Raw genomic sequence first — 18,300 nt, 5'->3', positions numbered from 1 at the left:
ATTTTAAGAGGAATGTTCATTGCACTGAGCTCATTTATTAAAAGAATAGAAAATTGGGTTGGGGTTGTAGCTTAGTGGTAGAGTGCTCACCTACGATGTGTGAGGCACTGGGTTCAATCCTAACATCACATAAAAATAAATAAATAAAATAAGGTCATTGTGTCCATCAACAACTAAGAAAAAAAAAAGGAATAGAAAGTTGATGAATAAATGACCTAACATTACATCTCAAAGCCCTAGAAAAAAAGAACAAATCAATACCAAAAGCAGTAGTAGACAGGAAATCGCTGAAATCAACAAAATTGAAACAAAAGAAACAATTCAAAAATTTGACAAAGCAAAAAATTAGTTCTTTGGAAAAATAAATAAAACTGATTAAACCCTTAGCCAAGCTAACAGAGAAAGAGAAAACCCAAATTACAAAAATTCATGACAAAAAAAGGATGTATCACAACAGAAATTAATGAAATATAATCATCAGAAACTATTTTAAAAATTTATACTGTAATAAAATAGAAAAATTTGAAGACATTGACAAGTTTCTAGAGACATATAACCTACCCAAATTGAATCAGGAGGACACAGAAAATGTAAACAGATCAATTTCAAGCAATGAAATTGAAGATGCCATCAAAAGACTACCAACAAAGAAAACCAAGGACCAGATGGATTCTCAGCCAAGTTTTACCACACCTTTAAAGAAGAACTAACACTAATCCTCTTCAAACTATTCCATGAAATAGGAGGGAATCCTTCCAAAACTCATTGTATGAAGCTAGTATCACCCTGATACCAAATCAGACACACAAATGAAAGAAAACTTCAGACAAATATCCCTGATAAACATAGATGCAAAAATTCTCAAGAAAATTCTGACAATTCATATACAAAAACATATTAAAAAGATAGTACACCACGATCGAGTGGGGCTCATCCCAGGGATGCAAGGTTGGTTCAAGATACAGAAATCAATGAATGTAATTCATCACCTCAATAGACATAAAGGTAAGAATCACATGATTATAGATTCAGAAAAGCATGACAAAATATAGCATCCATTCATGTTCAAAATACTAGAAAAACTAGGGATAGTAGAAACATACCTCAACATTGTAAAAGCTATATATGTCAAAATTAAAGGCAATATCATTCTAAATGGAGAAAAACTGAAAGCATTCCCTTTAAAAAACTGGAACAAGACAGGGAGGCCCTCTTTCACCACTTCTATTCAACATTGTTCTTGAAACTCTAGCCAGAGCAATTAGACAGAAGAAAGAAATTAAAGGAACATGAATAGGAAAAGAAAACTCATACTACCCCTATCTGCCAATGATATGATTCTATATTTAGAAGATCCAAATATTCCACCAGAAAATGTCTAGAATTCATAAATAAATTCAGCAAAATAGAAAGATACAAAATTAACACCCATAAATCAAACTCGTTCCTATGCAACAGTGATAAACCAACTGAAAGAGAAATTAAGAAAACCACTCCATTTACAATAGCCTAAAAAACAATAAATATTTGAAAATCAATCTAACAAAAGAGGTGAAAGACATCTACAATGAAAATTATAGAATACTAAATAAAGAAATTGAAGAATACCTTAGAAGATGGAAAGATTCCCAATATTCTTGGATAGACAGAATTAATATTGTCAAAATGGCCATAATACCAAGAGCAGTATACATATTTAATACAATTCCTATTAAAATTCCAATGACATTCTTCATAGAAATAGAAAAGCAGTTATGAAATTCATTTGGAAAAATAATAGGCCCAGAATAGTCAAAGCAATTCTCAGAGAGAAAAATAAAGCAGTAGGCATCACAATACCAGACCTTAAATTATATTATATAGTTACACTAACAAAAACAGCATGTTATTGCCACAAAAAAAGACATGAATACCAATGGTGGAGGACACAGAAAAAAACCCACATAAATACAGTTATCTCATACTAGACAAAGGCGCCATTTTTCTCATTGGAAAAAAAATAGCCTCTTCAACAAATGGTGCTAGGAAAACTGGAAATCCATGTGTAGCAAAATGAAATTAAATATTTCTCTCTCACCCTGAACAAAATTCAACTCTAAGATGATCAAGGACCAGAGACTCTGCACCTACTAGAATCAAATATAGGCCCAAGTCTCCATCAAGTCGGCTAAGGAAATGAATTCCTCAACAAGACTCTGAAAGTACAAGAAGTAAAATCAAGGATCAATAAATGAAATGGTATCAAACCAAAAAGCTTCTTCACAGCCAAAGAAACAATCAATAATGTGAAGAGCCTACAGAATGCCACATACACCTCAGATAGAGCATTAATCTGCAGGACATGAGATCCACTCACACTGACCTCTGTGGGACCGGGCTCACAGCAGGCCTGGTCCATCCCTTCCTCAGCGGGGCAGACACTCTTCAGAGCTCAGACTCTGGTACAGGACTGCCCCTTCTGACCAGTGGAGTACTACGGGAGCCAAGATCCAGCCCAGACTGTTCACACCAGCCCATGTGGGATTCAGGCTCTCCACAGGCCAGTTCACCCCCCAACACTCCCCCCTCGTGGTTCACCCCTCCCCCAGCAGGGGAGACACAAAGCCTAGTCTTTGGCACAAGACAACCAGCAGACCACGGCAGGAGTTCAAGTCTAGTGGCCAGATCCATCCACACTGGTCTCTGGGGGACCCAGGTGCACAGCAGGCCAGATCCATCCCTCCCCAGGCAGGGCAGACACTGCCAAAGCCCAGCCTTTGGCACAAGACCACCCCTTCTGACCGGCAGACTACCATGGGAAGTCAAGCCCAGTAGCCCAGATCCACCCACTCCAAGTTACATAGGACCCAGATCCAGGATGCAGTAACATTCATTGAGGGACACCAGTAGGGTCTGGAAGACCAACATCAAGGTGAGGTACAGACAATCTGCATGGGTACTACAATAATATAGGGAAGAAACTGTAATATCTCAGATCCACACTGTAAGAAAGGAAGACACATAAGACAACATGAAAAAACAAGGGAGGAAATTGCCCCAAACAAACCAGGACACTATAATAACAGAACCCACGGACAGCGAAGTTGATGAAATGTCAGAGAAGGAGTTCAGAAGGTTCATAATTAAAATGATATGTGAATTAAAGACTGACCTAAATGAGCAAATACAGGCAAAAATTGATCACTCCAACAATGAGATAAGAGAGCAAACACAGGTAGCAAAAGATTACTTCAAGAGAGAGAGAGAGAGACTCTGAAAAACAGTCAGAAATCTTGAAATGAAGGACACAATAAATCAAATAAAAAACTCAATAGAAAACATAACAAACAGGCTAGATCACTTGGAAGAAAGAATGTCAGATAATGAAGACAAATTATACAATCTGGAAAATAAAGTTGATCATACAGTGAAGAAAATTAGAAACCATGAACAGAACATCCAAGAATTATGGGGCAACATCAAAAGACCAAATATAAGAGTTACTGGGATAGAGGAAGGCACAGAATTTCAAACCAAAGGAATGCATAATCTCTTCAATGAGATAATATCAGAAAATTTCCCAAGAATGAAGAATGAATTGGAAAACTATACAAGAGGCTTACAGGACACCAAATGTACAAAATTACAACAAATCTACACCAAGGCACATTATAATAAAAATACCTAGCATACAGAATAAAGATAGAAACTTAAAAGCTGCAAAAGAGAGGCATCGGATCATATATAGGGGGAGATCAATTTGTATTTCAGCAGATTTTTCAACCCAGACTCTCAAAGCCAGGAGATTGTGAAACAACATATACCAAGCCCTGAAAGAAAATGGATGCCAACCAAGAATATTATATCTAGCAAAAGTAAGCTTTAGATTTGAGGATAAAATAAAAACCTTCCATGATAATCAAAAAGTTAAAAGAATTTACAACTAGAAAGCCAGCACTACAGAACATCCTCAGCAAAGTATTCCAAGAAAAGGAAAGGAGAAACAATGATGAAAATCAGCAGAGGGAGGGATTACAAAATCTAATCAGAGGAGAAACCAAGTCACACTAAATACCAAAAATAAACAAAAATGGCTGGGAATACAAATCATGTCTCAATAATAACTCTGAATGTTGATAGGCTAAACCCACCAATCGAAAGACATAGACTAGCAGATTGGATTAAAAAAAAGACCCAACAATATGCTACCTCCAAGAGACTCATCTTACACAAAAAAGACATTCACAGACTGAAGGTAAAGGATTGGGAAAAATCACCACTCAGATGGACTATGGAAGCAAGCAGAGGTTTCCATCCTCATATAAAGTACACTTCAAACTAAAGTCAATCAAAAACGATAAAGAAGGACATTAAATACTGCTCAAGGAAACCATATACCAACAAGACTTAACAATTATAAATATATATGCCCCAAACAATGGAGCAGCTATGTTCATCAAACAAACCCTTCTCAAGTTAAGAGTCAAATAGACCACAACACAATAATTTTGGGTGACTTTAACACACTTCTTTCATTATTAGATAGACCTTCAAAACAAAAGCTGAACAAAGAAATTATAGAACTCAATAATACAATCAATAACTTAGACTTAACTGACATATATAGAATATTCCATCCTTCAATGAGAAAATATACTTTCTTCGCAGCAGCACATGGATCCTTCTCTAAAATAGACCATATACTATGCCACAAAGCAACTCTTAGTAAATGTATAAAAGTAGAGATACTACCCTGCATTCTATCAGATCATTATGGAATGAAATTAGAAATCAATGATAAAATAAGAAATGAAATCCACCTGGAGACTAAATAATATGCTACTGAATGAACAATGAGTTACAGAAGACATCAAAGAGGAGATTAAAAAAGTTTTAGAGGTGAATGAGAACACAGATATACATATCAAAATCTCTGGGACACTATGAAAGCAGTAATAAGAGGAAATTTCATTGCATGGAGTTCATTCCTTAAAAGAAAAAAACGTCAACAAATAAATGACTTAATACTACATCTCAAAGCCCTAGAAAAATAAGAAAAAATCAACACCAAAAGCAGCAGAAGACAGGAAATAATTAAAATCAGAGCTGAAATCAATGAAATTGAAACAAAAGAAACAATTGAAAAAATTGACAGAAAAGTTGGTTCTTTGAAAAAATAAATAAAATTGACAGATCCTTAGCCATGCTAATGATGAGAAGGAGGAGAGAAAACTCAAATCCTAACATACATGATGAAAAAGGAAATATCACAACAGACACTACAGAAATACAGAATATAATTAGAAATTATTTTGAAAACTTGTACTCCAATAAAATAGAAAATAATGAAGGCATCAACGAATTTCTAGACTTATATAATTTGTCCAAATTGCATCAGGATGATATACACAATTGAAACAGGTCAATTTCAAGTGACAAAATAGCAGACTCATAAAAAGTCTACCAACCAAGAAAAGCCCAGGACTGGACAGATACACAGCAGAGTTCTACAAGACCTTTAGAGAAGAACTAATACCAATACTCTCCAATTTATTTCAGAAAATAGAAAAAGAGGCAGCACTTCCAAATTCATTCTATGAGGCCAATATCACTCTGATTCCAAAAATAGGCAAAGACATCAAAAAAAGAAAACTTCAGACCAATATATCTAATAAACATAGATGCAAAAATTCTCAATAAAATTCTGGCAAATCAAATACAAAAACATATTAATAAGATCTTGTACCATGATCAAGTGGGATTCATCTCAGGGATGCAAGGTTGGTTCAACATACGGAAATCAATAAACGTAATTCATCACATCAATAGACTTAAAGATAAGAATCATATGATCATTTCAACAGATGTAGATAAAGCATTTGAAAAAATACAGCACCCTTTATGTTCAAAACACTAGAAAAACTAGGGATAACAGGAACATATTTCAACATCATAAAGGCTATCTATGCTATTAAGCCCCAGGAAAACCTCATTCTAAATGGAGGAAAATTGAAGGCATTCCCTTTAAAAACACAGTTCTTGAAACACAGGCAAGAACAATTAGACGAAAGAAATTAAAAGGATACACATAGGAAAAGAAGAACTCGATTTGGCACTATTTGCTGATGATATGATTCTAAACCTAGAAGACCCTAAAAGCTCCACCAGAAAACATCTAAAACTAGTAAATAAATTCAACAAAGTAGCAGGATATAAAATAAACACCCATAAATCAAAGGCATTTCTGTATATCAGTTACAAATCCTCAGAAAGGGAAATGAGGAAAACTACACCATTTTCAATAGTCTCAAAAAAAAAAATACTTGGGAATCAACTTAATAGAAGAGGTGAAAGATCTACATAATGAAAATTACAGAAACCTAAAGAAAGAAATCAGGGCTGGGGATGTGACTCAAGCAGTAGTGCACTCGCCTGGCATGCTTGCGGCCCGGGTTCGATCTTCAGCACCACATACAAACAAAGATATTGTGTCCACCGAAAATTAAAAATAAATATTAAAATTCTCATTCTCTCTCTCTCTCTCTCTCTCTCTCTCTCTCTCTCTCTCTCTCTCAAAAAAAAAAAAACAGAAAGAAAGAAATCAAAGAAGACCTCAAAAGATGGAAAGATATACCTTGCTTTTGGATAGGCAGAATTAATATTATCAAAATGACCATACTTCCAAAAACATTATACAGATTTAATGCAATTCCAATCAAAATTCCAATGACATACCTCATAGAAATAGAAAAAGCAATCATGAAATTCATCTAGAAAAATAAGAGACCCAGAATAGCTAAAGTAATCCTTAGCAGGAAAAGTGAAGCAGGTGGCATCACTATACCAGACCTTAAAACTATACTACAGAGCAATAGTAACAAAAATAACATAATATTGGCACTAAAACAGACTGGTAGATCAATGGTACAGAATAGAGGACACAGAGATTAACCCACAAAACTACAATTATCTTATATTAGACAAAGGTGCTAAGAACATGCTTTGGAGAAAAGAGCCTCTTCAACAAATGGTGCTGGGAAAACTAGAAATCTATATGCAACAAAATGTAATTAAACCCCTATCTCTCACCATGCACAAAACTCAACTCAAAATGGATCAAAAACTTAGGAATAAAGCCAGAGACCCTGCATATAATAGAAAAAAAAGTAGGCCCTAATCTTCATCATGTGGGATTAGGCTCCAACTTCCTTAATAAGACTCCTATTGAGCAATAATTAAAATCAAGAATCAATAAATGGGATGGACTCAAACTAAAAAGTTTCTTCTCAGCAAAAGAAACAATCTGTGAAGTGAATAGAGAACCTACATCTTGGGAGCAAATCTTTATCCCTCACACATCAGATAGAGCACTAATCTCTAGAGTATATGAAGAACTCAAAAAAACTAAACACCAAATAAAAAAAAAATAACCCAATCAATAAATGGACCAAGAACCTGAAGAGACACTTCTCAGAAGATGATGTACAATCAGTCAGCAAACACATGAAAAAATGTTCATCATCACCAGCAATTAGAGAAATGCAAATCAAAACCACTCTAAGATTTCATCTCACTCCAGTCAGAATGGCAGCTATTATGCATACAAACAACAATAAGTGTTAGCAAGGATGTGGGGAAAAAGGTACACTCATACACTCTTGGTGGGACTGTAAATTGGTGCAGCCAATATGGAAAGCAGTATGGTGAGTTCTTGAAAAATGGGGAATGGGACCACCATTTGACCCAGCTATCCCTCTCCTCAGTCTATATCCAAAGGACTTAAAATCAACATACTATAGGGACACAGCCACATCAATGTTTATAGCAGCACAATTCACAATAGCTAAACTGTGGAACCAACCTAGATGCCCTTCAATAGATTAATGGATTAAAAAAATGTGGCATATATACACAAAGGAATATTACTCAGCATTAAGAGAATAAAATCATGGCATTTGCAGGTAAATGGATGAAGTTAGAGAAAATAATGCTAAGTAAAGTAAGCCAATCCCCAAAAACCCAAATATCGAATGTTTTCTTTGATATAAGGAGGCTGATTCATAGTGGGACAGGGAACAGTAGCATGAGAGGAATAGACGAACTCTAGCTAGGGCAGAGGGGTTGGAGGGGCAGGGAGGGGGAATGGGGTTTGGAATGTGATGATCATTATTATACAAAGTACACGTATGAAGACACAAGTTGGTGTGAATATACTGTGTACACAACCAGAGATATGAAAAATTGTGCTCTATATACGTAATATATATGTAATAAGCAACTCAATTCACAATAGCTAAGCTATGGAACTAACCTAGGTGCCCTTCAATAGATGAATGGATAAAGATAATGTGGTACATATACGTAATGGAATCTTACTCAGCCATAAACAAGAAAAAATTATGGCATTTGCTGGTAAATGGATGGAACTAGAGACTATCATTCTAAATGAAATAAGTCTATCCCAAAAAACCAAAGGTTAAATGTTCTCTCTGATATACAGATGCTAACTCACAATAAGTGGAGGGGGGCTGGAATAGAAATTCACTGGAATAGACAAAGAGGAAGGAAGGGAAGGAAGGAGGGATTGGAATAAGAAAGACAGTAGAATAAATTGGACATAACTTTCCTATGCTCATACATGAATACATAACCTGTATAACTCCACATCATTTAGAACCACAAAAATGGGAAGTAATACTCCACATATGTATGATATGTCAAAATACACTGTACTGTTATGTACAACTAAAAATAGGCCAGAGGTATGACTCAGTGGTAGAACACTTGCCTAGCATGCAGGACACCCAGGGTTTGATCCCTAGCATCACAAATAGACAAATAAATCCTCACTCTTAAGAGCCAAAAATCACTAATTGCTATTAATATATATCTCCCAGATTCTTGCACACATGTGTTGATATATATACATCGATGCGCACATGCACACACATGCACACACACACATATACATATGCACATACACATGCACTTGTATATATGAAAACTCATTTCACATAGAAACATAGATCTCTGGCCTTCCTTTTAACAGGTACCCAACATGACATTGTGTAGCTATAACATAATTTATCTTTTTATTATTACATATAGTAGTGTAAAGAATGTTCTGAAACGTACATATTTGCACCCATGTGCAAGTATAATCAGGACAAATTATGAGAAGTGGAATCCATGGTCAAAGGATAGAACCAGTAAACAATTTCAATTTACCTTCTGAAGAAGTCAAACAATCAATAAAATTATGAAATTTTCTCCCATCAATAAATTATGAAGGCTTAGTGGCCCATGTTTTTGCCACTATATTTTGTACTACAAAACATTTTTACCAGTGTCAATCTGATAAGCAAAAGAACCAATTCATTAATTTGCATTATTTTGGCATATATGATGCAATATACAGGGCATACGTAATCTTTAAATATAACCTAAATTCAGCTTTTAAAAAAATTTTAAATGGCTAGTTTTGCAATGATAATATACAAATTAAGACTAACAGGAAAACTAACATTTTACAGAAGGTGGAAAATATGATAAATATAGAATACTTATGAAAATGTTGTCATTTTATAGGCAATTGAATGAATGTACATTAAACACACATTACCTGCCTTTTCGTTGTATGGCACTAGCTTTGGAAATCCACACCATTTTTAACATTGTAACAAAATTCAGTGCATCAAAGGATTTCTGTAATATTTAAATTATCTTTATGTTAAAACATGAAAGGCATTTAAGAGGAAAGAACAAGAAATATTATCACCATATCTTAACATGCCAAGTTTAATTTAATATTCTCTTCTTGATTACATAACTAGAACAGTACATTGATTGTTAAAAACCCAGATGTTCTGGTTACAAACATTCTAAGGAAAAAGAATAAAAACCAAACTAAACTCAAAAGAGCTATAAAACATCCCCATTCTGTGTTTTGCTGTTCTGTGCTATAGGTGAATAATGGCAACCAATTCTCATAGGAAACCAAAACAGAAAAAAACTGGTCTATTCTCTTGATCATTTTTCTATCACATTTATATTATAAAGAATATAAAGAAATATAAAGAATAAGAGTGATCTGGTAAAATCATTTTCTGAAATAGTTTACAGGGAGCAGATCTTGTGGAATAAAAATAATTAAATCCCAAAGTGAAGAATTTTTAATCCCTCCACTTATCTCTTGCTGAGCTACTAACAAAGTTAGCCTATCCTGAATGCTACAAGTGAAAAAATAAAAACAGAACCATTACTAACGCCATACTACCTCAAAAAACCAAAAGTGAAAACATGCTGTAAAGAAACACTTTAATAAAAGAATATATTCATACATAGAACACATACTTCAATCAGTGACTTATGTTTTCCCTTATACAAAAAAACTAAAAGAAGTCAGGCATGGTAATGCATGTGCCTGTAATTCCAGCAACTTGGCAGGATCACAAGTTCAAGGTCAGCCTCAGAAACCTGCAAGAATCTCAGTAACTTAGTGAAACCATGTCTCAAAATAAAATGACTAGAAATGTAGCCAGTGTTAAAGCGCCCACTGGGTTCAATTCCCAGCACACAAATAAATAAAAAAAAACTAAAGTAAATAAAAATGTGTCTCATAATAGTTTAATTATGGAATTTTTAGAAAACATGTTGCTTAGTTTTTAATAAAATGTTTCAATTGTCAATTGAATGTAAAATAATGTATGACCCTGACACCACATTTAAACCATGATATACTTCACAAACAATATCTAACAGAATTAATTTCTAAATTTTTCAAGGTCCACTTCATCAACTTTTTAGAGTAATAAAATCTGAACTTTTTTGGCTCACCAGAGTTTTAATGATAATATTTACTACTGTTCTATTACAAAAAACAAAAAACAAAAAAAACTCACCTTCCTTTACAATATACAACTCTAATGACTATGACAATATTCTATAAGAAAACTCTATTCTCTGTATGATAGTTCTAAAAGCTACATGAAAACCATTAAATGTTTTCGCATAAAAAATGATCACTTACATCCACTAGACAAACATGTTTCCTTACCACAACATGAATAATATCTCCTCCCTTGGAAATTCAATTACCTCTACCACTTTCATTTGTTCAGTGAATGGATCCACTATGTGTTAGGAGCACTGAAAATTGCTAGGCATTCCAGTACCAAAAGGAATAAATATTACCCTTTATTTATATCAGGGGTTGGAAAAGGGCAAAGAGCCAAGGAGTAAATGCTTTAGGTTCTGAGATGGTCTTTGCTGCAATTACTCAAATGTCATCACAGTTATGAAAGCAGCTATATCCAATAGGTAAAAGAGTAGATGAAACTTTTTACAAAAGCAAGTAATAAGTCTGATTTGACTGCTGGTAATTGTTGAGGCCAAGTTTATGTGTTTTTGGTTTTGTTTTTTTTTTTTTTTATTCTTCCATCGGGTCCTCTTGAACCAAGTTATCATCTGAATATCTACTAATATGTAAGGCATTGGAGATACAGCAGTGAATAAGAGGCACATGGTCCATGACCACATATAGGAAGAAAACAGAAAATATGTAATAGAATTCCCACACTGCAGAAAATTTTCACCATAACTAGCCAAACTTTTAACTTTCTTTTTGTATTTAGTGAGTAGAAGCTAAACTCTTTGTCTAATTTGTTGAATAACAAAACATCCTATGTACTGATTTTAAGTAAAATACTCATTTTAGTGAAATCAGCATTTACTATTTTAAATTCATCTAGAAATAAATGTTTCCACTAAAGTGAATTCTGCTTATATAAGCATTTCTTGGAATGGAACTTCATTTAAGTAAAAATGCAACTTGTCCAAACATACCTCTTTCACCTTTCCAGAATCAATAACAAAGACAACATCATTGACTGTGATGCTGGTTTCAGCAATATTGGTGGAAAGGATCTGAAATAAGATATTATTTTATAATTAATATGAAAACAGAAAAATGACTGAAAAAAATGGAAAAATAAGATTTTATGAAGCTTACTATTTTTCTAACACCTGCAGGTGGGTTTTTTAATACTTTCTTTTGATCAGATGTTTGCATATTTGAATGAAGCATAAAAACTTGATATCTGTTGACAATCAAAAGAGAAAATATATTATAGTCCCTGTCTGTTATTTTAAGCAACAAATAGAAAGTTTAAAATTTTACCTATGTGTATTGTCAGCGAACCGCTTGTCATCAAACAGGATACGATCTCTCAGTCCAACAATTTCATCATATCCAGGTAGAAAAATTAATACCGCACCTGAAAGAAGAATATTTTTCAATATTGATCTTGTGAAATCAATACAATCAACAACTAAGAAACTACATCACACATTTTCAAGTACTAGTAAATGATCATAATATGATAATTTTCATTTTTACTATTAATGCAATTATATAAAATTTTGTACAACTAGCATTAATTTTTAAATTCATTTCTTTTAGACGATACTTATTTACCAGCATCACAACTATGGCAGATATTATATAGAAGATGCATGATTAAATCCAAGTCTACTTTTTCATCATCAAAACTATGGTGATAAGCTTTCAGGAGCTCTCTGTCTTCTGCACTGAGGTCACTTCCATTTGTTTGAACCAGAGAACTTTCATCCAGATTTCCAAATTCCAGAGAAGCACTAAAACAACAACAACAACAACAAAAAGCTGATTCCCATTATGTCCTTCAAATTTCCAATATATCCTAAGGAAGATAGCTGACACTTACTATACCAACTTTACAGTAAGTAAAAAATTAAACATATAATTCATGTTTTGGTTTCAAGCACATTTGTTCAAAGCAAAATTTGACAAGAAGTGCCTTTAGAAAATCAAACTCTGAAGACATTTCTCCAGAGGACAAAAAAATGACCTATAAGCACATGAAAAAATGTTCAATGTCTTTTGTCATCAGGGAAATACAAACCAAAACCACAGAGATACCACTTAACATCCAGTAGGATAGCTATCATCAAAAAAACAAAAAGTAAATATTAGAAAAGGTATTAAAAAAATCAGAACCCAGGGCTGGAATTGTGGCTCAGCAATAGGGCACTCGCCTAGCACGGGTGAGGCCCTGGGTTTGATCTAAGCACCACATAAAAATAAATAAATTAAAGATATTGTATACAATTACAACTGAAAAATAAATATTTTTTAAAAACTTAGAACCCTCCTACATTCCTGGCATATATGTATTACGGTGCACCAACTTTGAAAAACAATGTGGCAGTTCTTCAAAACATTAAACAGAGTTACCATATGCCCCAGTAATTCTACTCCATTTCACAAAAGAAATGGAAAAATAAATCCATATATATCTGTCAATTAAAAAACTGTAGACAAATATTCAGACCAGAATTATTCACAGTGGTCTAAAAGTGGAAAGAACCCAAATGTTCAACAGTTGACAATTGAATATACTCTGGTATATCCACAGAATGGAATATTATTCAGTAATAAAAAGAATGCTACAAAATGGATAAACCTTGAAAAGATTATGCAAAGTAAAGACAATTACTAAAAACCAATATCAGGTGATTCCATTCATATGAAATGTCTACAATGGACAAATCTACAGAAACATTAAGTAGATCAGTGATTGTCCTAAGCTGGAAGTGTTGGGGGGAAAATAGGCAGTGATTGTTAACAGGAACAAGTTTCTATCTATGGTTATGAAAATGTTCTAAAATTGATTGTAGTGATGACTACATAAGTCTGTGGACATAAAAAAAAATCACTGAATTGTACCCTTAAATAGATGAATTATAATCATATGTGAATTATCTCATTAAAAATTAAAAACTTGTCTTGGGGTTGTAGCTCAGTGGTAGAGCGCTTGCCTAGCATGTGTGAGGCACTGGGTTTGATTCTCAGCACTGTATATAAATAAATAAATAATAAAGTCCATAACATCTAAAATACTAAAAAAAAATTAAAAACTTTTAGTCATCATTTATATTTTATTAACACATTGCTTCTAATAAATAATATTCTAATGAACTGTCCACATTAAAAAGAAATTCTGTAGGTAATTTTATACAAAAAGCAGGTTAATTATGTTATTTTTCAAGAGCTCAGAATCAGTATAAATTACTGAAATCACTTGTCTTCTCATCCTATTATGTAAAAATATAAACTACTGTCGTCAGTAATAACTATCAATAGAATTTCTAGGAAGTTCAATTCAACTCAATCTCAAAGAGCTTAGCAAAAAAATTATAAGACTGTTTTCAATGAGAATAATATTAAAGGGGCTGGGGTTGTGGCTCAATGGTAGAATGCTTGCCTAACATGCATGAAGCACTGGATTTGAGCCTCAGCACCACATAAATATAAAATATTGTGTCCACCTAAAAAATAAATATTTTTTAAAAAGAATAACATTATACAACTTTATAACTGCAGTATCTTGAATTTTATTCAAGTTCTATTTTAAATATTCTATTTTATTGTTTCTTACTTTTTAACGGGTTAATGAAGAAAACATGTTATTTATTTAAAGGTATAAACTTTAGCTATCACTAACAAAATTCTGTAAGTATAATTTTTTTTTCAGTATTGGGGATTGAACCCAGGGGTGCTCTGCCACTGAGCTACATCCCTGGCTCTTTTTCTTTCTGTATTTCAAGACAGGGCTGGCCTCAAATTTGTAATTCTTCTGCCTCAGCCTCCTGAGTAACTGGGATTATAGGCTAGTACCACCATGCCTGGCATACATTTTAATTGATAATGTCATGGTCTATAGGATTAAAAAAAAAAAAAAGCCCAGCTGGTCAAGACATAGTATTATCCAGATAATTGCTTTGTTTTGTAATCTGTAATTTGGTAATCTATTGTGTCTAGAATACTTAACATAAGAATATCTAGAACATTCAAAGTAGTACTACAAAAAGGATTACACATTCTAGGAACTATGTATTTAAACGGCAATAAAACCTACTTCGTCAGAATTAACATTTGGACCTATCAAGAATTTTGAGACTCTGTAACCTATATTATCAATTTATGAAATATAAACAACAAATATTTTCATACTTCAAACATTTACTTATAATGCCTGAGACTTACATCTACAGAATTAATCGCAAAAACCCAAGTCAAATGAATCATTTATATAATCTTAAATGGCAGATTTTTTACTCTATTTTAACTTCAGACTCTACTTTTTTTTTCCGTTTTAAGACTCAGAGGTTGAAAACAAATAGAAATTATCAATGTATTATAATGTATTATACAATGTATTGTTTCCTTTAAATATCTAAAAATATAAATAATTTATCTAGTTATCTAATTTAAACTTATCTCAAATCCCTAATAAAAGATTAGGGGCTAGAGACAGAGCTCAGTGGTAGACTGCTTGAGGTCCAATCCTCAACACTGACCAAAAAAAAAAAAAAATAATAATAATAATAATTAAACTGGTTACATAGGATTTTTAAAGTATCTGAATTGCCCTTCTGATTTTTCATTTTTAAAAATAATATATATTCACAATATTAATACACAAATAATTTCATAAAAGTTACAACAAAAACCATAATCACACAAACCTTAGTCATACTACCTAGGAACATTTTCAATTGTTTTAGTCATTTTTTGTATTTACTGCCCCATTTCTAAGTAATATGTACTTTCTTTTAGTGATTAACAATTTAATCATTATCTGTGAACCTCTAACTAATTAAAGATGAGGTTACCATCTCACTTCCATAAACTTTCCATATACTCCAATACTTACAATTTTCCTCAGCTCTTCATTCAGCCTTGAGTTTACTATGACTATGTAAACAGTACCTACTGCTGAGCCAAACAATACTCTTTACTTTTGACCTTTCTACTTTTCCCAGGGAAATTATGTTTTAATTTTATTTGCTTAGCTTTATGTGAACTTGACCACTAATTCTTCTCAAATTTTCCAAAAGATTTGTAAAGCTTCTTAATATACTCAAATATATTAGTTGATTATTTTTTCCTCTCAGATAACACCCTCCTGGAGCCCGCCATCTTCTGTTCCTATGGGACTAGGCCTGCTGGACAATTGTTGTCCTCACACTCTTCTGTACCAATACCAAACCTTTCCTTTCACCTAACCTCTGTGTTAAATCTACTATATTTTCCTTTCATTTTTTGTTTGTTTTATTTGTTTTACCTCTTTTTTCTGGAGCACACCTTCTAACAGTTTCCCGATAAAGGGTACAGAGAATAAATTTTTGTATCTTGTTCTACAATTCTCCATCTTTTATATCTTCTTCCTACTTTTTAGTAATTTTCTCAACTTCATCTTTGAACACTTCTGAATTTTTTCTATCACATATTTAAATGAACTCTTTCTTGTTTTTTCATTCATTCAATAAATATTCACTAATCAAACAGTATATCAGGCACTTTTCCTGAACAAATGAAATAAGACATTTACTAATTTCTAGTAGAAAGAAGCTAAAGATAATAAACCAACAAAAAGAGTAAATAAGCAAATTATGTAATATATTGAAGAATAATAGGTTCTATGGACAAGAGAAAAAAGAAAAAGCAGAAAAGGTTAAAAAAAATGAAGTGCAAGGAGGTAAGCTGCAATGTTAGGGTAAATTTGGGTAGGCCTCATAAAAATGAACTGTAAACAAAGATTTGTGTCCTATTCCTTTTTTATAGCACACTACTTTTGTTTCATGAAAGCAACAAAAGAAAAACTGTATTCTTCTGTGTAAGTACCAGGCACTAACCAATTGTGTCACTGAAGCATTTGAAATACTATAATCTTCTAATAATAGAAAAATTATAGTTTTGTTTTTGTAAGTTTTTTTCTGAACACTGATGCTTAGTTTCATCTAAGTTCCAAAGGTTATTGTGCTAATGTAAATCTGTCTTATTTCTCTGGTTTATGAGTGCTTTCCTCTCAAAAGTCTAGTCATCAGTCTTTGGAAGTTTGTTCATTTTAAAAGAGTAAAGCACCAAAAAAACTCCAAGTACACATGTAGAGATTACAGAGTCATTTGATTTAAAGATGGTCATTTCATTGAAGAAACACTAAACCTCTTATAAATCTAAACATTTTCTCTAGTCTTTGGTCTATTTTTCCAAGAAAGAATTGTCAAGTTTTCTGCCAAAGAACATATATACTTCAAACAGGAAAAAGTGACAGTGATGGCATGGGAAAGGAGTAGATGGTATTTCAACTATCAATCTATGAACTTTCACTTAAACCCCTTTGTTGTTTGATACCTTGCCCTCACTTTCTTATTGTACCTGGTAACCCAAAGTCTAAAGCTTCTATGGCTAATTTTCAATAATCTTAAGTTCAAAGCCTCTCTGGCTTAATTTTATTTAATAAACCTCCCATTTCCAGCCAAGGTGTATCATCTGGCGGCAGAAAAGAATGTGATCTGGAGCTCTAAAATGTTCATTACAAAATATGTCACCCAGTTCTGGTGTATTATGTATGTATTTATTTATTTATTAGCTCTTCTTTCATTGCTTCATTCAAAGATATTAAAGAAGTTTGTCTCTCACTGACTGGCTGAGATTTCTTAATTCTGCTAATTCAATTATCACTAATCAATTAGCTACCTGACATCCATAAATTTTTAACATCCTCCAACAGTTGTTGCATCCTCTCAGTCTCTTCAACTTTATCATTCTACACCTTTCATATTCCTTTATTGTTATTTTAATAAGGAAAATGCAGAGATAAATACATGTGTTCTGTCTACTATGTTCAAATGGAAATCTCCTTTCTAATTTTTTAAGTAAAATAAAAAATAAGATATTATAATACAATATTTTGTGTGTGTGTGAGATTTTTTTTCCCATTTTTTTTATTGGTGTATTATAGTTGTACATAACTAAGCCTGATCTTAAGCAAGTTCCTTAACTTTTCCAGGTTTTGGTTTTCTCATCCATAAAATAAGGACAATAAGGAGCTGGGGCTGGGGCAAAGCGGTAGCTCACTTGCCTGGCATGTGTGAGGCGCTGGGTTCGGTTCTCAGCACCACATATAAATAAATAAAAGATCTATCAACCACTAAAAAAAGTATTTTTAAAAAAAGGGGGGTTGGGGTTCTGGCTCAGCAGTAGAACACTCACTCGCCTAGCATGTGAGGCCCTGGGTTCGATCTTCAGCATAAAAATAAATAAAATAAAGGTATTGCATCCAACTATAACTAAAAAATAAATATTAAAAAAAATAATAAGAACAATAAGAACAAGTACCTATCTCTAAGGGTTGTTTTGCAGATTATGTACAAGAACTATGCTCAGTGGCAAGCACCCCATGTGGCGTGAGCCCTCAATGCAGGATGAACCCTGAG

General features: G+C 33.1%; 1 protein-coding gene across 2 annotated transcripts in view; it reads right to left on the bottom strand.

Annotated features, from left to right (window-relative positions):
• YTHDC2 (YTH N6-methyladenosine RNA binding protein C2) overlaps positions 1–18,300 on the bottom strand; it is a 79,105-nt gene that overhangs the window by 33,793 nt on the left and 27,012 nt on the right. For both annotated transcript variants that reach the window (XM_081281702.1, XM_081281703.1), the window contains exons 13-17: positions 12,455–12,633; positions 12,158–12,254; positions 11,990–12,077; positions 11,824–11,904; positions 9,602–9,684 (exon numbers count right to left, since the gene is read on the bottom strand). In XM_081281702.1, the coding sequence (XP_081137828.1) occupies positions 9,602–9,684; positions 11,824–11,904; positions 11,990–12,077; positions 12,158–12,254; positions 12,455–12,633 (528 nt within the window). The remainder of the gene's footprint in view (positions 1–9,601; positions 9,685–11,823; positions 11,905–11,989; positions 12,078–12,157; positions 12,255–12,454; positions 12,634–18,300) is intronic.

This window comes from Spermophilus citellus (genome assembly GCF_964194105.1).
Source record: "Spermophilus citellus genome assembly, chromosome: 1".
NCBI lineage: Eukaryota > Metazoa > Chordata > Mammalia > Rodentia > Sciuridae > Spermophilus > Spermophilus citellus.
Note: the sequence above shows the minus strand (reverse complement) of the source record. Positions and strands in the feature narration are given on the sequence as shown.